At 38.3% G+C, this 22,915-nt stretch overlaps 9 protein-coding genes across 18 annotated transcripts in view; 3 read left to right on the top strand and 6 right to left on the bottom strand.

Moving 5' to 3' along the window:
* Positions 1–1,232, bottom strand: part of LOC124406742 (Down syndrome cell adhesion molecule-like protein Dscam2) — a 69,512-nt gene extending 68,280 nt beyond the window's left edge. For 3 of the 6 annotated variants that reach the window (XM_046882312.1, XM_046882313.1, XM_046882311.1), the window contains exon 1: positions 937–1,227. The gene's annotated coding sequence lies outside the window, so the exon portion shown is untranslated. Of the gene's footprint in view, positions 1–936 lie in introns of all 6 variants that reach the window. The other 3 variants (XM_046882314.1, XM_046882310.1, XM_046882309.1) reach the window with 2 other exon arrangements.
* A 2,929-nt stretch (positions 1,233–4,161) lies between these two features.
* LOC124406550 lies at positions 4,162–6,299 on the bottom strand. The gene is made up of 3 exons (XM_046881986.1): positions 6,161–6,299; positions 5,859–6,089; positions 4,162–5,507 (listed from the first exon to the last, which is right to left on the bottom strand). Exons 1-3 carry the CDS (start codon positions 6,227–6,229, stop codon positions 4,311–4,313), a joined length of 1,497 nt encoding a protein of 498 aa, XP_046737942.1. The 5' UTR covers positions 6,230–6,299; the 3' UTR covers positions 4,162–4,310.
* A 290-nt stretch (positions 6,300–6,589) lies between these two features.
* On the top strand, positions 6,590–9,182 carry LOC124406749 (5'-AMP-activated protein kinase subunit beta-1). 4 transcript variants are annotated; one of them, XM_046882324.1, is made up of 5 exons: positions 6,590–6,872; positions 7,223–7,433; positions 7,790–8,065; positions 8,258–8,488; positions 8,587–9,182. In XM_046882324.1, exons 2-5 carry the CDS (start codon positions 7,239–7,241, stop codon positions 8,731–8,733), a joined length of 849 nt encoding a protein of 282 aa, XP_046738280.1. In that variant the 5' UTR covers positions 6,590–6,872; positions 7,223–7,238; the 3' UTR covers positions 8,734–9,182. The 4 variants fall into 4 exon arrangements, with proteins under 4 accessions (XP_046738280.1, XP_046738282.1, XP_046738279.1 ...); XM_046882326.1 differs by having other exon boundaries at positions 6,590–7,004; positions 8,258–8,454; XM_046882323.1 differs by having other exon boundaries at positions 6,590–7,004.
* LOC124406746 (pancreatic triacylglycerol lipase-like) lies at positions 8,843–12,019 on the bottom strand. 2 transcript variants are annotated; one of them, XM_046882320.1, is made up of 6 exons: positions 11,581–12,019; positions 10,767–10,950; positions 10,489–10,637; positions 10,075–10,251; positions 9,727–10,002; positions 8,843–9,652 (listed from the first exon to the last, which is right to left on the bottom strand). In XM_046882320.1, exons 2-6 carry the CDS (start codon positions 10,868–10,870, stop codon positions 9,414–9,416), a joined length of 945 nt encoding a protein of 314 aa, XP_046738276.1. In that variant the 5' UTR covers positions 10,871–10,950; positions 11,581–12,019; the 3' UTR covers positions 8,843–9,413. The 2 variants fall into 2 exon arrangements, with proteins under 2 accessions (XP_046738276.1, XP_046738275.1); XM_046882319.1 differs by lacking the exon at positions 11,581–12,019 and having other exon boundaries at positions 10,767–11,005.
* A 1,144-nt stretch (positions 12,020–13,163) lies between these two features.
* LOC124406757 (histone H4) lies at positions 13,164–13,527 on the bottom strand. Its single transcript, XM_046882334.1, has one exon. The coding sequence runs from the start codon at positions 13,493–13,495 to the stop codon at positions 13,184–13,186; it is 312 nt and encodes a 103-aa protein (XP_046738290.1). The 5' UTR covers positions 13,496–13,527; the 3' UTR covers positions 13,164–13,183.
* A 165-nt stretch (positions 13,528–13,692) lies between these two features.
* Positions 13,693–14,228, top strand: LOC124406753 (histone H3). Its single transcript, XM_046882330.1, has one exon. The coding sequence runs from the start codon at positions 13,756–13,758 to the stop codon at positions 14,164–14,166; it is 411 nt and encodes a 136-aa protein (XP_046738286.1). The 5' UTR covers positions 13,693–13,755; the 3' UTR covers positions 14,167–14,228.
* A 1,963-nt stretch (positions 14,229–16,191) lies between these two features.
* LOC124406754 (histone H2A) lies at positions 16,192–16,668 on the bottom strand. Its single transcript, XM_046882331.1, has one exon. The coding sequence runs from the start codon at positions 16,612–16,614 to the stop codon at positions 16,240–16,242; it is 375 nt and encodes a 124-aa protein (XP_046738287.1). The 5' UTR covers positions 16,615–16,668; the 3' UTR covers positions 16,192–16,239.
* Positions 16,669–16,847: 179 nt separating this feature from the next.
* Positions 16,848–17,351, top strand: LOC124406755 (histone H2B-like). Its single transcript, XM_046882332.1, has one exon. It carries the CDS (start codon positions 16,899–16,901, stop codon positions 17,268–17,270), a length of 372 nt encoding a protein of 123 aa, XP_046738288.1. The 5' UTR covers positions 16,848–16,898; the 3' UTR covers positions 17,271–17,351.
* Positions 17,352–18,995: 1,644 nt separating this feature from the next.
* On the bottom strand, positions 18,996–20,900 carry LOC124406752 (40S ribosomal protein S12). Its single transcript, XM_046882329.1, has 5 exons — positions 20,876–20,900; positions 20,706–20,742; positions 20,318–20,452; positions 19,676–19,880; positions 18,996–19,095 (listed from the first exon to the last, which is right to left on the bottom strand). The coding sequence occupies exons 2-5, from the start codon at positions 20,720–20,722 to the stop codon at positions 19,027–19,029; spliced, it is 426 nt and encodes a 141-aa protein (XP_046738285.1). The 5' UTR covers positions 20,723–20,742; positions 20,876–20,900; the 3' UTR covers positions 18,996–19,026.
* Between the last annotated feature and the right edge of the window lie 2,015 nt (positions 20,901–22,915).

The following is a 22,915-nucleotide window of genomic DNA, read 5'->3' as shown; positions in this document are numbered from 1 at the left end:
AACTCCCAGCTTTCGGCTTCGTGCATGCACGTGTGCGGCTGATTACAATCGGCAGAAAATACTAACGCGAGCCTCGGCTCGGGCTGAGGGCAGGGTTTATTGATCGCGTGCGCCGCTGCGCCGAACGCACCCCTTGCCAAGGCGTTCCGCCCTCTAGATCCAAGACCGACGCCTCGCCCTCGTTTTGTCTCGTCTCCTCTTCTCTTGTCTTCTCTTGTCTTGTCTCTGGTCTCGTCTCGATTCGGTGCTACATTTATGACTCATATCCTGCTTTAAAAAACCACTTCTTTCAGAGGAAGATGCGGCAATTATATCCCCCCGGCTCTGTAACGGACAGAGAGCACAAACGCTTCCATAGCTTGTTTATACACCACGTAAAATGAGTGTCAAACGACGCTCGATAAACTGGTCGAAGGAACGCAATTTACAGTCGGAGTATTTGTGATAAAAGATACGGATATATTTGATTTAATCCGAAAATTTAGAATCGCTGGAATAGGTCCGGTAGCTATATGAAGTTATAACGAGACTTATAATGCCCTAAAAAGTATATGTCAGCATCAAGTTTTGAATTAATTCATCAGCAGGAAATAACTGAATCTACTATAATTTAGTTCAACTGAAATAATTTGAAAAGAAATGGAACTAAGCGAATGTCTGCCACAAAGAGTTCAGACATGATATTTATAGATATTCGAGATGCGTTTGCCTTCGAAGAGGGTAAATTGTAAAAGATCGATGATATCGAAATAAAAACCTGCGTGGATATTCCTGGCAATAATTCCTTGTCGATTATTTTTTGTATTTCTTTTTTTTTTTCTTTATTTAAATTCTTCTCAACTAAGATAGCGTGTATTTCTCTATAAAACTTGACAACGACACGCTACGAGTTATCACGAGAAGTTCACATAAATTTACATATAAACACCAACGCACCTCTTTAATCAAATTGGCAAGTTTGATCACGATCTGTATTTGCGATGCACCTGGAAATGACACTTGAGACACGATAGCAATTGACGCTAATCCCACGCACGAAACGGTCCGTCCGCTAGCTCAGCGGCGAGTAACGTCGCTTTCAGATTTCAAGCCGCTCGGCCCTGGACCCGTATGGAGAATGCGCAGTTCCGATAAATCGATCCTTTGCGCAGTTACGTCACGCTGCTCTGTCCACTGTCGTCGAATTCCACGATACGCTGTCTAGGACGTTCAAGAATTGATGCCGGTTCACTGACACCCGGTGACGCTGGAATCCACATACTTGCAATTGGTTCGGAACATCGATTAGAAGCGTTGACAAAAAGATAATAAATATTGATCCGGGGGAAAAAGAGGTTCATTTGATCTACGAATTAGTCCGACATGTAATTTATCGTCACTGAAACTAACGGTACATGGTTTTAGGACTTCAGTCATACTTGAAACTGGATTTTATAACCTAAAAATAATCGACTTTGTATTTATCCATAAATGTAAATGGAAAGTTATTGATTTATTTGCAGGAATTGGATCAGTTTGGAAAATTAAATCGAGTTGTGGGAATAGAGTTACTAGAGTTGGAAAATATCAAACAGATATTAGAAATAAAGGGGCTTATTTAATAGCCATCAAACCAAGTGTATGTACATACATTGAAATGACACTAAATTCCAATGTCTCCAATTATCAAATTACATCTAGATTATAATATAAACACGAGACTATTGGTTCATAATCTCTTGTAGCTGGTATATTATGAGCATTCAAAAAGAGGACTTTTAAATGCATAACGTCAAACTTTGTGACATTGATGTAATACAATTTTGAGGAACTAGGTTTTTGCAGATTTGAACTTATTTAGTGAAATTAACTCCTTGAAAGTCATTGAAAAGTGGCAAAGTAGTGATCGGCTTCCACTGTGTATTTTTTAATCTATTTCGAAGCAGCATTACTTCAAATCAGTATTGACCTTTGATATCACAATTCTAAGCTTTTAAAAGTCAATAGTTATCAAATTTAGAATTTAGGACACCACTCACACACTACTGTGGAATCACACGTGAAAAAAATAAACCACCTCCTTTGGGATTGTCCACCTTTTGAAATTATACATTACATTCAAATCGATTTTCCGAAACACATCTCGGAGCACATACTAACGTTAACATCAAATCAAGTAGAGATGGATCTCAAGAGTGCACATATAGATTAGGCATTTCTCAATCATGATTGTTTGGATGACGAGCCCAAGAGTTATTTGGTTTTTGCAATTTATTCCTGGCAGATTTAGCCCACTTCAATGACGGTTGAGCATAAACATTTCCAGTTTTCAAACTTTTATGCTCAAATATAAAATGATTTTTCTCAAACTGAAGCGCAGCAAACTTCGAACAAAGAGACAAGTTTGTACGAATATTCATATAAATGAAATGACAAGGGGACAATATTCTTGCCCATTTCCATGAGTACTGCGAATTATTTTTCTGGAAATATGTATCCAAGAATTTTATCAGACGTTTGCTGCTCTCAGTATCCATTTCATTCTCAGGTATCAATGAAAGCAGTCGTCTCTCCTCAATATTGCTGTATATATCCTTGACACCTTGGAACATCTGCATTAATCCCATTCCGTTTCCTTCCATAATGTTGAGACATCCTTCCTCCAAAATTCGTTTGGTACGTTGGGCTGATTTTTCATCTTTATTCGCGGAATTTACGTATTGAATAATTAATAAATATATAACATCAACAGCCTTTGCCCTGGTAGGAGAATTATATGACACAGTAGCTGATACCAATTCCAAGCACTTTGGTGAAGGTGCTATTATAGTAGTTGTGAGCCCAACTTTAGGAAATAAACTATGAAAAGTTTTTGTCAAATTATTAGGAAAATACTTTTCTATTTGTGAATCCTGCTTGACCATTAGTCGCATCAGTATCAGAGCACAAAAGCCAAAAAGAGTTCTGAGTCTTTCACTGGCTACTTTGTATTCAGAGCCTTGACTCGTGAGAGTCTCCTTATCAGCTGTGTTTAAACGGAGTAACTGATATTTTTTCCAGTTATGGAAAGAGAGAACAGCGGCTTTCTCTTTAGAACCAAAACAATGAACAGGAGGTTCTTTAAGTACAATTTTCTCCCTCTCCACAGCTGGAGGGATCTTTGCTTTTGCAACCGCCAAATCAAACACATCTTGAAGTAGTAGTTTATTTGATTTTCCAACTGGAATCAGCAGTAGAACGTTTCTGATTATAGAAAGAATTTCTATTGATTCTCGAGATATGAACACAAAATAACAGCCAGCTGTGGCGATTGTACTTATATATACACGAGGATAGGGTGTGGGATTCCCGAGTACCATATAGCCAGATGTGAGCCATTCAAACAGGTGATTCACTGCTCTATCCCTAGTGATCCCTAGCCCGAAACTATATACAATTTGTATATTTTGTTCACATTTTTCCACCAGATGTCTCGCCGCCAGAAGTCGATAAGGAAGTACCTTGTACGTATAGTAAATGCATCGTGTGAGGAAGCAATGCAAAGATCAACATCCAGTACCCAGCTAAGTCTCGATCGAACGATAGTTGATCTGGATTTACGAAAAGAATCAACTAATCGCAACAGAGTTACACGAAAATCGGCCAATACGGTTGTCGCTCTGCAAGAGCACGATGGAGGTGGTCCCAGTTTTCATGCAGTTTCCTAACTTCTTGGGGATAATGCATTATCGACTGCCAGTATTGTCGGCAGTTCTCTTTCCTATGTTGCGCTTCCTGAACCTTGGTTAGTTTAATCCTTGGTCTATATGTCATCCTATACTTACACTGTCACGGTCATTTAGATTTACTGTACTCCAGTTTAGATCAGTAGCCCCTTCAAAGGAAGCAGTCTTGTTTATTCAATTAGAAATATGAATTTTTTCATTTCTCTGGTAATTCCCAAAATCTGGATGGTAAAATTTGTTTACAATGGCACCATATTAAGGGGATAAAATCTGTGAGTATCACAGAAGAGCATCAATATTAAAAATAGTAAATTTTACATATCAAATACAGGTATATAATATTTCAAAATTCAGTTCTCTTTGTACGTACAAGCGGAAAGCTCAATTAAAGAATGATGAATGTTTCGAACCTTGCAATTTCTTTAATTTGTATAAAAGTTAGATGTCCTAACTCTGCTTTATATAAATTTTGAGCTCCTCACGAAACAAACAAAATGTTTCGTGACTGACTTAGTCAAAATTGTCCGTACACAGAGATTTATTCATCAATTTTAGTGTATTCGATTTTGAATTTGCTCTGCTCTCAATGAGTTGATAAAACTATCCTCAGTCTTGCGAACGTTGATTATTTAGTTGTATCAACTTTTTAGTAGCATATTTTGCCCACTTGAGCGATGCACTGGCGTAAGGGTTATCAGTTTTCAGATCTTTATGTTGAAATATACCAGGTCTTTTGTTGATGAGTAATGCCGCAAGCTTCGAACAAACAGATTTATTCTCATGAATATTCAAATGACGAAAAATATCTTCAAACAATATTCTCGCCCATTTCCACGAGTACTGAGGTTTCTCTTGCTGCATGTAGATATCCAAGAATTTAATTAGCCGCTCACGACTCTGCGTATCGTTTTCACTGTTCGTGATAAACGAAAGCAATTGTCGTTCGTCAATATTTTTGTATAATAATTTAATATCTTGGAACATGGTCACTAATCCAATTCCATTGCCTTCCATGAATTTAAGACATCCATTCTGTAGAATTTGTCTGACAAATTGAGCAGATTCAGATTCACCACCATCAATCACATTTTTTGTGTACTCAAAGATCAATAAATGAAATAGACTACGACCCTTATTCTTGCTATTCTTATTCAGGGCATCCGACGCCAATTTTAGGCAATTTGCGGAAGGTGCAACTAAAGCGATAGTGAGCCTGACATCAGGGAACAAGCGATCAAATATTTTCCAAGCCTTGTAGGGAAAGTATTGTTTGACGTGCGACTCCTTCCTGACTATCAATCGCATCAGTATCAAAGCACAGAATCCAAGCACAGTCCTGAGCTTGTAACTAGCAGAATTATACATAGAGATTTGAGCTCCTTCGTATGAAGTATCCGTATCTGTGGCTTTCAAGAGGAGTAAATTCTCTTTCAGCCAGTTATGAAAAGCAATAACATTGGCTTTGTTTTCATAATCAAGATCATCGACAACAGGATCTTTAATTACATTTTTGTCACTGTCAACAGCTGTTGGAACCTGTGCTGTTTCAATCGCTGAATCGAACACATTTTTGAACAGCAATTCATTACATGCTCCAAGTGGAAACATGAGAAGTACGTTTCTGATAATTATGTTAATTTCTTCTGGTTCAATTTTGTCATCTGAGAACCAAAGATTTATAAACCTTACCAAGTGTCCCTCAATGTCATTCTCTGGAATTTCTTTCCATTCACACAAACTCAGTGCCTCTTTGATGCAAAATTCATCAGTCCACCCAACCTCTGGATCTGGAAACCAACTGTTCTAACAAAGAAAACATTGATACCTGAGTGTAACGCATTAATCAATGTTCACGGGTTACATACATTGAATAAAGATCCTTGAAAATATTTGATTCCGTGGATTCTTTTTTTTCTCTTTTTCAGAAGTTTTCTACTCTTGTTCAAATCATCTCATTCTAATACCCAATAATCAAAAAATGTAAAATAAGAAATCACGTTAAAAGCCAATGAGCACATCAGTGAATACAGAACACTGTTTTCACCTTTGCTAACCATGCTTTTTGCATACTTCGAAATAATACTTATGGCTGGTTGTCTTTGACAATCCTTTGGTTGATGCATCTTTGCAGAGCCATAAATTTATGCAACTTACATATTCCACAATGACCGCCGCCAAAATGGTATCCCAATCACTATTTTTGAACATTCTCCAAATATCCTCATTAGAATCAGCCTCGCACAGTTTGGCTTGCGGAAGATCATCCTTGGCTTCAAGGGTACTGACGATCGAGGCTTCTGGTTTTTCAATTGTGATTTCATCATCATTTTTACATTTATCGCTCAGTAAACAGTCTGAATAATCCTCAAATTGACTTGAGGACTCCTAGAAACAAACTTAGGATAAAACATATGTAACAAGACTTACAACATAGCTATTTTCCCACTCATGTTTACCTCGTTCGTTAAATGAAGATCTTCAGTCAACGCCTCGTTCAAGCTTTGTCCTAATTTTTGGGCATGCATCGCGATTTCACGATTTTCACCACGCCCATATGTATTGTTCAAACTTTGGTTCAGACTTGTTCTCAGTAGTTAAAACCATAGACTTATGGGGTTAGCTTCGCAAACTCTGTCTCTCTCGCTCTACATCTGATTGGCCGATACGTTTCCTCTCAGCGGTCGTATATGCCCTAAGCTCAAACCTCAAACCAAGGATTGGAATTCTTCGAAAACTGTTTTACCTACGCTAGATAGAAGATAGCTAAACACTCTGCTAAAACAGCTTGTCGGGATTGCACTCGTCCTTCTCACGTCTGAAATACACGTCATGTGTGCAATAGTTCTAAAATATTCTGCTAGATGACCTACACATCTCTGCGATGGCTCTCTTCTTCTTCGCGGCAAGTAGATAGACGTTAAAAAAAGGGCAATTGCCCGAATTTACGAATTAAAGTTTCGAACTTACGCAGAACCTTGCGAGACAGAATTTTTTTGCAAACTGCAAAATGATGGTTGAAGTGTTGAACGTTCCGAAGCAAATTACGATGACGTCAGTCGAGCCAACCAATCAGGCCTCATAGGTCTCTGATCGAGGTAACCTCGTCACCGCGTATATCAATCTTGCTCAAGGGCTGCATTTTTGTCACGCAACAGCTGATATCCTCAAGTAATTAAAAAGCTAATTTTTGGTCATATTTACCGCCGTAACGTTTATTCTACCTGTGATAAAATAAAATGACAAATTTAAGCATGTATCAAGTTCGATGAAATTCTTTTAGCCGAAACGCTGTTATCTAAGGTATGTAATGAATACGCAGATAACGATTTGGTTGGTAAACAAACGTGAGAAATTTTTATATCATTAGGAACTACCTCCATCTCGACGTCATGATTAATTATTACTAATTTCTTGATCCCTAATGGCATCATTGTGTTTTTAGGTTTTCTAGCTAACCTAAACAGTTAACTTACATTCAAATTAGATATTCTGTGAATCTGAATGAGCCTTTTTTCTAGGGATCAAAGCTCAAGGATGGGTAACGCAGGCAGCCATGCTCCTGGACATCATAGTAGTAGTGTAGTACGAGAAGGTCATCACAGACATGGGAAGGATCATCCACCTTCCTCCCCTGGAAAAGATGGGCAAGCTTTTATTTTTGATAAAAAGCCAAGTCAAAAGCTAGTTTTTCAATCGTCTCACGACGAGGAAGAGCCTTATTACACCAAGGTTTGATAAATAGTTTTACCATTTGACGACCAGTTACCTTTTCATTTCAATCAAATTTTATGATTATCAACAGCTTCTTTCAAACAAAATAAATATCAACTTTAATAACAGAGTAAAACTCAAGTAAATTTCACCTTTACGATCTCAGCTTAATACGGAATTTCTTCTAGTAAACAAATTACGTTTATTCTATTTCTATGCAATACTTTGTTTATAGCCTATAAAAGAATATGAAATTAGTATTTTTTTGTGTCCCGACCAAATATAAAACCCAACAACTTGCATAAAGATACACATACCATGTATAATCATGATATGAATTTGTTATGGCCAATAAACCATTGAGTATTGCATAGGTTGGTCAAGGAGATGGGGACAACTTCGGAGCTGGGCGTCCTCGTTCAAATACAGTGTCTGAGGGCACCAAAGTTTCAGATAGCAAAGTATTACCAACTGTGTTCAAATGGGAAGGAGGTGGCAAACAAGTATATATCAGTGGAACTTTCACGGAATGGAAAACATTACCAATGGTCAAGAGCCACGGAGATTTTGTAACGATCATCGATTTGCCCGAGGGTGAACATCAGTACAAATTCTATGTAGACGGAGAATGGAGACATGATCCAGGACTGGTGAGTTGGAAGATTAATCAAGTTTAGTATCAATCTATACCAAGAATTGATAGTTGAAATAACAATTACTGCTTTAATAACTTGACGGCTACAAATTCTCCTTAACTAAGGCCAGCTTGTGAATGGAATAGATACTAGGAGAGATGTTTGGAATAATCTGTGAATTGCTCTCTATTAATTTAAAAATTACAGAAAATCGTTGACAACGGTTTGGGATCAAAGAATAACCTTGTCTCGGTGAAACAATCAGATTTCGAAGTCTTCCAAGCACTGGCAAAAGACAGCGAAGGAATAATCAGCAGTGCTCAGACAGAATACAGTCAAGAGATTCCACCAAATAAGCCTTGGGAAAAAGTTGCTGGTCCTCCAGTCTTGCCACCGCACTTATTGCAAGTTATTTTGAACAAGGACACTCCCATGTCTGTCAGTATTAACATCTTGGCTTTACTATGCATAACATTTTAGTAAGTTTTCTTTTTTCACTTATGAATATTTATTCTTTCCTAAATTGTACCTTCCAGTGTGAACCAACGCTTCTACCTGAGCCAAACCACGTTATGTTGAATCACCTTTATGCTTTGAGCATCAAAGATAGTGTGATGGTTCTTTCGGCCACCCATCGTTACCGCAAAAAATACGTTACAACTCTACTCTACAAACCTATATAATATTTCTTTTCTTTCTCATTCCTCTGTAAAAAGATTGCTATAGTTTCGTTTCATTAAAGTATGTTAGTTTCTGTCAAGAAATACTTATAAAAGATTTTTCGCTTACCTGTCAAATAACAGAATATTAGTGATTATCCATAATGACATTTGATTAAAATGATTGCCCTCAATCCTCTTTAGCTTATAGTCTATTGTACCTTACGTATCTGTTGAGTATTGTAACTATTATTTATTAAAATCAAAAATTTCTCAAATTGTTCTCGTCGATGATGTAATACTTACGTCGATCTTGTAAAATTTGTGAATTAATATTGAAGTATGAAGAATGGTGCATTCTTTTATTGTACAGTAATGTAAGAATATTATGGGAAATGTATCGACTATTGATAAACAAAAAAGAATCGCGAGAAAAAAATAAATAAAAAAAAATAAAATTAACAGAACATTAATTTACATAATGACGAAGTTTTCATTAATAATCCTCTGACCACTTTATTTGTGGGTTAGCGATATTTATTGATTACAACCGTATTACACATACGCATGAAATTTCCAGCAAGAAAACACATGACGTGATACAAGTATAACATTTAAAACGACTGATTTGTTGCAGTGTTACGTGTTATACTCCGTCCAGACTAGACAAGCATTAGCTTCGGGATACTTCGCATAACTATGGATCAAACTTCATTTTGAGTTACTTCGGCAGCATAACCATAAGGCTTCTGGTGTCTAGTTTGCAAAAAGTAAGAGCCGTTCGTAGAAGGATCGGTGTAAGCTCCCATATAGGCGACATCAGAATCAGAGCATTTTTTGCCCATGTAATGGTCCCAATCGGAACATCTTGTGGCCGGAAATCCCGTTTTCATCATTATACTCTCGGTAAAATACTCGTAAGATCTTCCATGGCTGCAGGCCTCTGAAATCCGTAATTTTTACAGCGTCAGTTTTATTCCGGCAATTTTCCGTCTAAATCACTACTAATTGCCTCACCCAACAGCTCTGGAAGGCAGCAACATCCAGGCTGCACCGCCATTCCTCCATTTGGATAGAAGTCTGCATGACCTAAGGGTTGAAAGTAGCCCAAAACTCCACCGCAGGAATGAATGATGTCAACAAATTTAGCGTCAGACGGGTCCAATCGAGTTTCCAAAGTTGAGAATATATGAATACCCGGCAATGCAGGATCCAATCCTGAGATGCGACCAAGACGACCAGAAGTTGTTTGATGTCCTGTGTTTCCGGCAACGTGCGCTCCCAGGGAATGCCCTAACATTTGTCAGTATTTTATCAACTTCAAAAATCTTGACTTGCTTAAAATTTTGCACATCATCAACTTACCAATGAAATGAACGTCCTCTGTTTTCATCCCAGTCTCGTGGACCAAGAAGTCAATAAAAGTGGCCGCGTCTTTTCCAACTCGTCCGGTGTTCGCCATCGGTCCTAGATAAAATGTGCTAGCAGCCAGGGGTTCCCAATCAACCAAGAAGACGTTGTACTCACCCTGAGCCAACCACGCTGTGGAAATTACGTTTCAATATTACATCAGAAACCTACCAGCAATTATATTAATGAAAATAGTTGTTATAGCTTTTTCTGTCTTCTCGTTCAGCAAACACTGGAAAGTGGACTTAGAAAATTAGATTATTTTAGGAAATAGAACATCAAAAGGGAGATGCAACTGTTGAAATGTATGCAATTTACGACACCAGCCTCATAAGTAAATATTTTTGTGGAAAAAAGTGTACAACTTACCGTCTTTCATATTTAGAAAACCAGTACTAGACGCACTGGATTTCCAGCCATGAGTGATGAACTTTGTTTGACGCGAGGGAGAAAATTGTGACTTCTTTAAAGATTCCTTATCATTGATTTTAATTTTCGTACCATTTTTGGGATTGTCTCTGAAAATGATAATATTACGTACTTCAGATATTTCGTATTAAACCTGTACTGGCCTATTACTTTTGGTTCAAAAGTGAAAATTCCCGTAGTCACTGCTGTGTGACTTTATTTCATTGGTTCTCGAATACCGTGTATAAAGGAAGTAGGTAATTCGATCCTCGTCAAAAAAACGAGCCTCTGGCACATATCCCTTTAAAACGGCAACTTGTGGTTGACCATTTCCATCTGGCATGAAGATCCAATCATCTCCGTATCCATCATATTTTTCGCGAAGTTCCTTGATCGCTGAATTTGGCAAAGACGCGAAATATCCTGGGACAACAAGAAACAGGATGATTGATAATATGAACAGATCTTGCATCTGCATTTCAGTACGCTTCTTTGTTTGGGTAAAGAAATATAATTTGAATTTCTACGAGGTTTACTGGATCGCAAAATAATACAAATCTATGACACTACGCGGGGCGTTTTAAATTATAAATGCCGTGGTTTGAGTAGCACGTCGTGTATTTAAGGCGATGGCGAGTACCTTCGGACAAATGTGTCCTTATAAATCCTCGTAGTATCAAAAAGGCAAGGCTTACCTTTTGGCGTGTCCCACTTATTCAGTATTCTATCTAAAATTCTTATCATAAATGCGGATATACTGTCAAGTAGTTGCCAAGTAATGCTTCAACGCTTGTAATTTATTCTCACTGTCACAGATTGGTGCCTTACCGCGAACCAATGGTCAAACCTGATGTGCGCATATCATTTACACCATAATTTTTCGCTATGACTACGTGTAAGTTATACAGGTCGTACGATTTAATTAACACTGAAACGAATGATTAAGATTTTTTACTGCAACAAGTTTAACCGGGAAAATAATGAGAATGAGAATTTGCAGTTTCTAGTGTGTGAATACTGAGTGAAGATTTAAAATAATGTGCTAATTTGTACTTATAACAATTATCTCTTCCGTTTTAATTTGATCAGTAGGTTTCTATACCAAGTAATGTTTCGCTTTCAATACTGTGTTCACTTTCACAAAAACATTGCTCCATGGTAAAATGACTTCACGATAATTAACCCAATGAATTAATTGCCGGGATACTTCATTACCTCATAGTAGAGAACTTCGTCGAAGCAGAACATATGCGTCTTCTGACTGAACTGTTGGCCGATGCTACCAAATTTTGGTTGAATTTATGCACTTTACTTTCCAAGTGCTGCATTCATTTGAATTCGTAATGCAGCGCCACGTACCGTCTATCATCGGGCCGTGCGGCGCTATCTGCATCATATGCACTTTTATCATCTACGCCACTGTTGTTCCTTCCTGGTACGTGGTAATGCGAAACTAGCCTTATGTACGTATACACATAGTTCTTATCTATATGCATATGTATAAGTACACCGATGTATGCAAACTTTGTTTTCGCTTTCTCAAGCAGCTCAAAATGGTGCAAAATCCCGACGTGCATATAACAATTAACTGTTCATCTTAGCTGAAATATCTTATTACAGAGTAAGTAAGTATTTCTCATTGGGAAAAGGGCATAAGAAACTCAACTTAAATCGCTGCAGTGAGTCATGGCCATGGTTTGAGCTGGTAGCCGATCGGACTGATCAGGTAGGCACGCACAGCTGCAGGTACCTGCATAATACAGGTTTAGTATACGACTCTACCTTTTTTTTCCAATCGATTCGTTCTGGACAGAACAACGAAGTATACGTCTATGGAGGGTGCTAAGCCTTGAGTCGGCCGAGTTTTTAAATAACTAACACGTCTTTGATAAATCCAACAAATCTAATTGAATGTATTATTCACTACAGCTGCTCAATAAATCTAATTTAATGTATTATTTATTACAGCTACTCAATTGCACAGTACAATCAAACATTCTGGTCAGCGAGTGACTGGTTGATGAAAATTTTAGTGTTATCCCGTAACCGATCGAGCAATGTCGATCGTTACCAATAAGAAATCATTGAAATTCGTCAGGTAATGGCTTACTGCATACGTATACATATTATGTATATGCGAGATGCGCGGCAACGGCACGGTAATATCAGGAATTGCTTGGCACCAACAGCCGACGCGCTAGGAAAGATCTGGAACCTTTGTATGCGGATGATATCCGGCATGTGTTCAAGTCTGCGTATCTGCACCTTTGCAAGAGCAGTACAGACTGGATTTATGTACACATATTGAAGATGACTGGACAGACCTTACCAAAAGTTCAACCATATCTTTTTTTTTTATTCATGACTGCATAATGTTGTATCATGCTGGACATATATAAACATTTGATCTGGCGGGGATAACAAATAAGGACGTGCCTATAATGGAAGAGTTCAACGGATACGATCAGAAATTGGATGCGATCTGAAGTTGGGATAGTCATCGGAGTTGACTCACAAAATGCTTATTTATTACCTTGACTATCTCAACATTAGAATACAGTGCTTGCAATTTGGGACGAAGTTCGTTTGCTTTGAATATATTTGTGGCCCTGAAAAGGGCCGATTTTGATGCCGATGCAGGCAAGCGCTAGTCGATTTAACCTCCGAAACCGTATAGAGTGCGGCCTTGTCGTTTCAGAGCGTATACGACATCCATCGCAGTGACAGTCTTCCTCTTGGCGTGCTCGGTGTAGGTTACAGCATCACGAATCACGTTCTCAAGAAACACCTTCAAGACACCTCGCGTCTCTTCGTAGATCAGCCCTGAAATTCTTTTCACTCCACCACGACGGGCCAGACGACGAATGGCCGGTTTGGTGATTCCCTGAATGTTGTCACGAAGCACCTTCCTGTGACGCTTTGCTCCTCCTTTACCCAATCCCTTTCCTCCCTTACCGCGACCAGTCATCTTGAGACTCGGAAAGTAGTTGCTGGATCCAGAGAGACTGCACGAATGCTGCCGGTAACGCCGCACTGCTGGTTTATATACCTTTCATACTGGTTCCCCCACTCTGCGGCACGGACCAATCAGTGGCCCCACTGCAGTTCGTCGCCCCCTTATATACAACGGGTGGGGCTCGCCGACGACATTCCCCTGCTGTATTCGCCGAACTGCAGACGTATTGTGTTCAAAGACTAATTCTTTCATTCTTACAACTCCCCGACGTCATGGCTCGTACGAAGCAAACTGCTCGCAAATCTACCGGTGGCAAGGCACCGCGCAAACAGCTGGCAACTAAGGCAGCGAGGAAAAGTGCTCCGGCTACCGGAGGCGTGAAGAAGCCTCACCGTTACCGCCCTGGAACTGTCGCTCTTCGTGAAATTCGGCGCTACCAGAAGAGCACGGAACTTCTAATCCGCAAGCTTCCATTCCAACGGTTGGTACGTGAAATCGCACAAGACTTCAAGACTGATCTCCGGTTCCAGAGTTCGGCTGTTATGGCTCTTCAAGAAGCTAGTGAGGCTTACTTGGTTGGACTATTCGAGGACACGAATCTATGCGCTATTCACGCCAAACGTGTCACTATCATGCCCAAGGACATACAGTTGGCGCGTCGCATTCGTGGCGAGCGAGCGTAATTTATTCACGAGGAAAACTTGTGAAGAAGAAATAAAACCGGCCCTTATCAGGGCCACTAAAATATTCAAACCAAAGAACCGATCCGTCATTAAGCTGATGCAATCACTTTTTATACCTATATTGTGCCATCTCTAGGAACGGTGGTCGGGAATCTACCGTTAAAATTTACCCCCCCCCCTGTATTGAAGTCATTCGACACCAGATTCTTACAGCACACACCTATACCGGCAATTTATATTACTGTTGACCAACAGCAGCTAATGTGCGAAGACGATTATTGAGTCGAGGCATACCATTCAATTTGATCGCACTAGTGTTACATTTCTCTAGGATTGCTGTAGCATATTCTCCAATTCTAGGTGACTAGGTTTTCTGCACAAACTAATACAGCGTTCCGAAGACGCATCGACCAAGCGTACGAAAAATAGTTATATTTGTTACATCAATAACGGTAGAGTTTTATCATATTAAACGTTATAATATAATTATAAAACGTTGTCGATATCTTTGCTTGTGTCATTCAAATTTGCTCGGATTGTTCTGATGACATTTTCGGGATGTTATTTTATTCGTGTTCACTATTTTTGGCGCAAAAAACAAAACTGGATATTTTTCCAACATTTTTCCCGATTTCTTTTACTCTTCACACAGATGATACGGGCCATAATCCTTAATACTTCAAAAATATTCATTGGTAACGGCAAATATTGCTATGGAAAACTTTCACTAGCCTCTTAAGCCGACTGTATACGCAAGCCAGGTGGTTGAATACCCTTCGTCAACCATTGTAACGGCTCGAGGGACGCCGTCTACCCGGCCAAACAATTGTTGGGACGCAACGGCGCGTCCCGGATTAGGCTCACCTGGCGTTTCTCCGTTACGGTTACAGCTTACCTTTAACTGAAGAAATGTAAATCGAATTTCAAACTTCGCTCAGTCTGATGTTTATAAACGGAAAGAAAAATAATGGAGAAGCTGGTGCGGTGCAAACGAACAGTCAAAGTCATATACCTAATCTTGTTGAAGACAAGCTTGATTCACAAGTATTGACCATTCCCTGCAGCCAACCCAACATAAACCAGACAAATGTCCAAATCCTATTGTTGAGAAAAAAAAAACAAACCAGACAACTTATAGCATAAATTTCAGGAGTACATATTCTCTTGGCCGAAGTTTAAGTATGAGTGAAACACTCCCACTGGAGCGGCAGTTAAAATTTTGTAGGCGATACGTATTGTGTGAATCGACCTTTATTCTCACCTATTTTCAAACCGCCATATGACTTCCTTCATCCTGTTGTACAGGGTGTAACAAAATTATGTGTCGCTGTTTTACCAGATGATTCTCCATCTCGAGATCAGTAAAGATCCTGAAAGACGTGCCTCCGTAAAATTGATCTTAATCTTGATTATTCAGGTCGAATAAAATTCTACTCGTTCAGAAGAACAAAGTTTCTAGGAAACTATCGCAAGAAAAATTACAAGATCTTTGCTGTAGAGCATTAAAATCCCTCCAATAATATGTATCGGACACTTCTGTGCATCGTTATCGAGCTAGGAAATTTGGAAATAACTAAAATTATTTTCTCATGTTAATTAAATCGAAAATTGCGTTCAAGAACCATTAAATGTTATATTTAATATATAACATTCATATATTATAGATTATCCAGGGCTCAAATTATAATAAGCGTCAATTTTTTCTTCCAACAACTATTAAACATGTCATTGTGAAAAGAGTCGATTTTTCTGAACCAGCCCAAAGTATATAATTCTCGGTAATCTATAATTCTACAACTCCAATCTTGTACTTGAGAAACCGTTTTTACGATCTTATACGAAGTCAATCTTGAATCAGAATTACTAGAGATCAAATAGGAGTTTCCTGTATTAGTGAGCATAGTCGACAGTAAGCGATAAAATCAATAAATGTCATGTTCGGGATTTTTGTGATACGAAATTATATCGGAATGCTTAGTAACGTGTACAGCATAATCCGGTCAATTGCTAGTTCTGAATAATTTGGTGGCCCTGAAAAGGGCCGATTGTTTGTATGTTGGTAGAATCGATGCTTTACGCCTTCTTCTCGGTTTTCTTGGGTAGCAGAACTGCTTGAATGTTAGGCAGGACGCCACCTTGAGCGATCGTAACTCCAGACAGCAGTTTGTTCAATTCTTCGTCATTACGTATGGCCAGCTGCAGATGACGAGGGATGATCCTGGTCTTCTTATTGTCACGAGCGGCATTTCCAGCTAACTCCAAAACTTCAGCAGCCAGATACTCCATGACTGCAGCCAAATAGACTGGAGCTCCAGCACCTACACGTTCAGCGTAATTTCCTTTGCGTAGCAATCGATGAATACGCCCAACTGGGAACTGCAGTCCGGCTCTGCTCGAACGAGACTTTGCCTTTCCCTTTACTTTACCACCCTTGCCGCGTCCCGACATGATTATTGAGTATTTGGGATCTTTGAGAAGACAGGCACGAACCACGCACCTTAGCTGCTGAGTCGAGAGTGCCGTAAAACGGGTTAGCTAGGTTTATATACCCTCGACGCACCATGCCGCGGACCAATGAGCGTGCGGCAACACTCTTCGCGCTACCTGATTGGCCTGGCTAGCGAGCTGCGGAGCGTCATAAATACGCAGAGAGACCCAATGTCTCGTACAGTCAACTTCCGATATCAAACTGTTATACATCGTTTTGTACGCAGCGGAATTTTTATCGGATCATGGCACCGAAGACCAGCGGGAAGGCGGCGAAGAAAGCCGGCAAGGCACAGAAGAACATCTCGAAGGGCGATAAGAAAAAAAAGAAGAAGAGGAAGGAGAGCTATGCCATTTACATCTACAAAGTGCTGAAGCAAGTCCACCCGGACACTGGAATCTCCAGCAAGGCAATGAGCATAATGAACAGCTTCGTTAACGACATCTTTGAACGTATTGCTGCAGAGGCCTCTCGACTCGCTCACTACAACAAGAGATCTACCATCACATCTCGGGAAATTCAAACCGCCGTTCGACTGTTACTACCAGGAGAATTGGCGAAGCACGCTGTGAGTGAGGGTACTAAAGCCGTCACCAAATATACCAGCTCTAAGTGAGCTCATCAGCAAAAAAAAAAAAAAATCAACGGCCCTTTTCAGGGCCACCACAAGTCTCACTGCAAAATGTTCGATACTCGAAACATATACCCCATGATATACTCGCTGTGCAAGTTTTATACCAAGTTATGCTTGAGTCGTAAATATTATCAATTTCGGTGTGTAGACGGCCCATCCTTTCCTCATGCGTCATTCTCTACCGTCAATAAATTTAACCCTTCAGGATAGCGTCCGTAGCTTCAATACGGATCATTAAACCACTATAGCAGCAATAAACAATCAAGGAAATTGAAAACATTTGAAAAATACGAATAACCTTTACTGAATTTTGATATTGCCTTCTGATGATTTGAAAACAATTCTGCAATCATACTACAAAGGAACGATGAAATGTCACTTGAAGTGGAGCAAGTTCTGAACATCAATTCTGAATGATGAAATATCATTCAAAGTGAAGAAATTTTTGAACATCAATTCTATTCGCTCCTTATTCATGTCGAATGTTGGTATTGACTACTTTTTAAACTAAAAATGTGACAATTTCTGTTAATTCATTTTCCATTTGCGGAAATGATTCGTGATTTGGTGGACATATTGCACATTAGTTCGGGCTAGTTTGGTTGCCTAAGGGTTCAACGTTTACTAAGGCCATGAATATTATCTCTCTTAGGTACATCCGTAAGATTTTTGTTATGTATAAGGGAATGTTGAGCTCGTAAAGTTGGTAAATTATTCCCTCGTGCTAGACAGTATCGAAGGCCTTTTCAATGTCTAGGAATGCAAGGCAGGTTGATTTGTGCGGAATTAGTTAATTACTCGAATCAGTTGCACAGTGTTATGGCCTTCTCTGAAGCCGAATTGTAAATTAGTTGTTCCGTCCGGTTGACTATTATTTTGTCAAAAATTTTGCCAAGGGTTAGTAGAAGGCTATACAGGTATACCTAACTATTATGTGCATCATATTGGACGTTCCGAATTATGCTTAGGTCGTAGATATAAACTTCGGCGTTGCAGACGCCTACCCTTTCCTCGTGCGTCATTTGCTACATCAATACATTCCATCCTCTAGGATAACATCCGTAGACTTCAATACGGTATATTATGCCAGCATAGCAACGATATACACAACCAAGAAAATTGAAAATATCTGAGAAATACGTTACATCTTTGTTGAACTTTAATATTGTCTTGGCAATTTAAAAATAATGTTGCAATCATTCTATGATTTCTAATATTGTTTGAACTGATACAATTTTCGCACAACGACACAGCTAGCACATTTATAAAAGTTTCGAAAAGCATCACGACAAATTAAATGTTTCCGTCAGCAGAACAAAAGGATTCGGTTTTAAAATTTATCCAGATGTTTCACATCATTAATTCGGTCTAATTGAAAGAATTTCAATCAATTTGAAAACAGGCATTTTCTAAGCTTTTAGCTCACTATCAGGAATAAGATGACATATTTGATGTGTTCATCTCATACATCTAGCAAATGCCTAAAATTATTGCTAGTATATTTTCTCAAGAATCGGTAAAACGTAAAATTAATAAATTATCTATCAATCTTAATGTTAATCAAATACAACGTTGACTAAGGGGACGAAATTTGAGGACGTGTTTTTATGCAAAAATGTGAATTTCAGGATTGCTGGATAAACTGGATTGAATTAGGTATATGTATAAGAACTATTTCAATGAAAAGTAAAGTAGCGTCGAGCAAGATTACAGTTTAGGAAGTTTTATTAAAACGAGCTTATAGTACAGAGCTTTGTTTGAGGTACTCCATAAGGACATCCCTGGCAGGCGTCTCCTCTCCAAAATCCTGAAAAATTGAATTACACAAATTTGAGAAAACTATTTCGTTGTGAGGTAGAATAAAGAGAACAAATTCAATACTAGATGGGATAGTCAGAAAGGCTTTTCTCAGCAGGATTTAAATTTTTGGGTTCACCTCAGAAGAGGGAGCCTGCCTTGGAAAGTATCATCATGTAAACTATTAATATAAGCTTGTCTAAACTAGATAAGCACGCAGTACTCAATCTAGGGCTTTTATTGCAAAAGGCAAAGAGAAAGTTAATGCATTCAATTTATCAGATGCCAGGTTTCTTAAATAGAAACCGGAATGCCCTGGTATTTCTTAATTCTCAATGAGGTAAATATAATAGTTCGCTGAATTTGTGGATTAGTTGTGTAAATCTGCAGAAATGTGGCTACTACTATGAACAAGATCTTTCAGAAATTATTTTAAATTCTATCATGAGTATAGAACTTTGGTACAAAAACTAAAAAAAATTACTACAAGATCCTTGAATATTGATTTTGAAACAATTTTTTGGTAACCACATGATAATTTTTATTGAATCTGGTGCAATGGAAATTCAAATATCAATGCCTAAATATACCTTGATGACAACGCAGGAGCACCCGACAACTTTGCGCGCTTTACCAGCGTTGTCAATTTTGCAGAGTCCAGCCCATTCACCCAGTTTCTTGTTGTTGTCAACTTTGATCAGAGGAATCTGATGCTCGTTACACAATGCCTGTACTAACTTTTTGTACATCGGCTCGTTACAGTTTTCTGCCAGAATGCAGAGCATCGCCTGCCTCCTGTTAATAATATAATGAGAAAAACGAATATGAAAACTTATACCCCATCAACGCATTCAATTCAAAATGGATAAATATTTCGTATTCAGTAAGGCTTTACACAGCACGGTTTTTAAAATTTGGGTTCACTCAGAAGAGGGAGCCTGCCTTTGTATCTCATCATATATAATGTCGTTGCGACTCGAAGGCTTAAATTATTACCATAATAAAATTATACATGGTTCTCCGCAAATATAATCTTATAAAATAAAGTATGTCCAAAAAATCTTCAAATTTACATGCTAAAATTCAACCAGCATGGTATTTGTATTTAGTGATCATCATAAGACTGACTCAGGGTTCAAGATCATTTCATTTAATATTACAGAAAGTTGTGAGTGATAGAATCATAAAATGGGACAATGTTGTAAAACTGAGAAATAAAAACCGACACATACTTGTCAAGTGCTTTTGCCGCTTCATGGAGTCCGTGAACAACTCCATCGTGAATCAGAGCGTTCTTCAAAACTTCTTGAAGGGCTGTATTTACGTCCATGGGGCCTCCTGCCGCCACACCCGAGGGAACATCATCGCTGTGAGAAGAAAAAGGATGAAAATTAGTATCAGGTATGGTGCAAGTAGGAAGTAAGGTTATGTGGTCGGCGGACTGTCAGAAGGCTTTACACAGCATGTTTAAATGAAATTTTTGGGTTCGTCTCAGAAGAGGGAGCCTGCCTGAATGTATCATCACATGAATAGCATTTACAACTCGATTATAGTTTTTGGAGTTTCAGTATCTAGCGTGTAAACAGTGGTTAGAGGTTAGACGTGTTGCAAGACACTTACGTTTCCACGTCAGACATTGTTGGAGCTGGCTGGAGACCTGAAATATATACGCAAGATTATTACAAAATGAATCTAGTTTGCTTAAAACGATTTATTTTCGCAAGTGGAACTCTGATTATCGTAAATTCGCTCGATTCGATCGCCAGTAACACGACGTGCGCTTCATTTACCTTTTCTTAACCGGAAAGGGAAATAGCTGTAGCCGCTACTCGCAGCTTGTTGTAACTTCGGCTGATTGGATGCACGTCACTGGTGTGTCCTCGAATCAGATGCCAGTACACGACGTCCATATTCTAACCACTTACCGCGGGCTAATTTGAATGAAAGTAATTTCTTTTTTTGTGAAGTGCAACATTTTAAAGTTTTTTATCTATGGAATAGCAAAGTTTGCATAATATCTACGTCTTTTTCTGAATTCATCTCTAATATCTATGTATTTTACGCGCATCGCTAAAATTTATAATTCAAGTTTTACAGGGTGACATTTGTAAAAAGATTCCATAGTAAGGTCGATGAATGATTATTTTCATACGATGTGGTATTCATTCTGTATATATTTGTTTATTGGATTTTTCATTCGGAATAAAGACGTTCACTTATGAGTCACTGAATACGTTGACTGAAGAGTATATCTTCAGTCAACGCTGAATATTAGCATTATCCTACAAGTTCATTAAGCTCCCGGCGGAGGGCCTCCAAGTGGTTCGGTATGGGACTGCCATCTGGGTGGCGAACGCAAAGTCAAGATAACGTTTTTCTTACAGTTTTACGGCCCGCAGATCACCATGAGGTGAAATAATTCGATCGTAGCTGGCAACCGCTTATGCAATTGCAAGAGGATGAGTTAAAAAATTAAATTACTGAGCTGTAATAATTTTCAGTCAGTCATTGAACAAAGGATGATTGACTACTGAATGAATACGAACCTATTCGGACATACTTGGCAGGAATAAATATACTCAAGTAGTCGTCTAATATTTTCAAAAGTCGCGCATGATCTTCATTTGGATGTCAAATAATCTTCGTCCACAATGATACGCCCTGTTAAATTAAAAAATTCGGTATTCTACAATATTTTTGCAGGAGAGAATATTTCGCGTTGCCCTTAGAAGGTTTGTCAACGTCTCAGATCCCGTGAAACATTCCTGTACATATCTATCTACCCAGTCATATAAATGAAAGACTTGAATCCAAACGAATGCTTTGTTAATATTGGGAAAATTATTTTACTCATCATGAATAAATATTTACCCCTCATATATGTACATTCTGAACTTAATATGTCTACAGTGCATGATGAATTTATTTTTCTAAGTATATAGTTTCTATTTCAAATTCATTAGCTTATTTATAGGTATGCAAATCTATTCAGGAAATTGTAAGTAATATCAGTCTGAAAACTGCTAATTAACACCTTCACAATAAAATATCGTATGATTATTAATTGTTAGCTTTTAAGTGCAGCTATATGTGTTCCTGCACCTTTGATTTCACTTGCAAACTAACACTGACTAACAAAATGTATAATTTACTACTGTCCTATTGGTCTATTTGGTTCAATTTAATATAGCAGCGCTTACTCGAACTACAAGATATGATACACTTCTAGGCAAATTTCGGCACATTGTTATTTGCGCTTAAGTTGCATAAAAAAAAACGGTGAGACGATAATTTCTTAAATTACAATGTTTCAAAAATCATTTTACAATCCTTATAAAATGAACTTATCGTGTAGATCTCATTTCATCATCGGAACAGAATCTTTCCAATTGCAGTATTAAACTTTTTTTGTGAAAATGGCTAAAATATTTTTGTTCCTTGTGCAAGAAAATTTCGAGTATTTTTGTGGATGCATAAGAGCATCGTTCGCGTGGATTATAATTTATTGACGTTAACATAATATTTATTTTCAAAAGTAAATATTTTTCTGCCAAGGGATCATGATCGACTTAATTAATAATAATGAATTCAAGTGAGAGACATGACACCACATTGATTTAGAAACCTGCAAGAATGATTTCGGCCGAAATATTGTGTCTTCGTTCCATCGAACAGGGTACACAGCAGGAATCATTCTAAAGTTGATGTAGAATATAATTAAATTCGGGAATAAGGACATTGATTGTTTTTATTATAAATTATACAATGTTATTACAATAATTAATAACAGTTATCATATATACTATTGCGACTGTTCTATAAATTTCAAG

This window comes from Diprion similis, chromosome 6 (genome assembly GCF_021155765.1).
Source record: "Diprion similis isolate iyDipSimi1 chromosome 6, iyDipSimi1.1, whole genome shotgun sequence".
In the NCBI taxonomy this organism is placed as follows: domain Eukaryota; kingdom Metazoa; phylum Arthropoda; class Insecta; order Hymenoptera; family Diprionidae; genus Diprion; species Diprion similis.
Note: the sequence above shows the minus strand (reverse complement) of the source record. Positions and strands in the feature narration are given on the sequence as shown.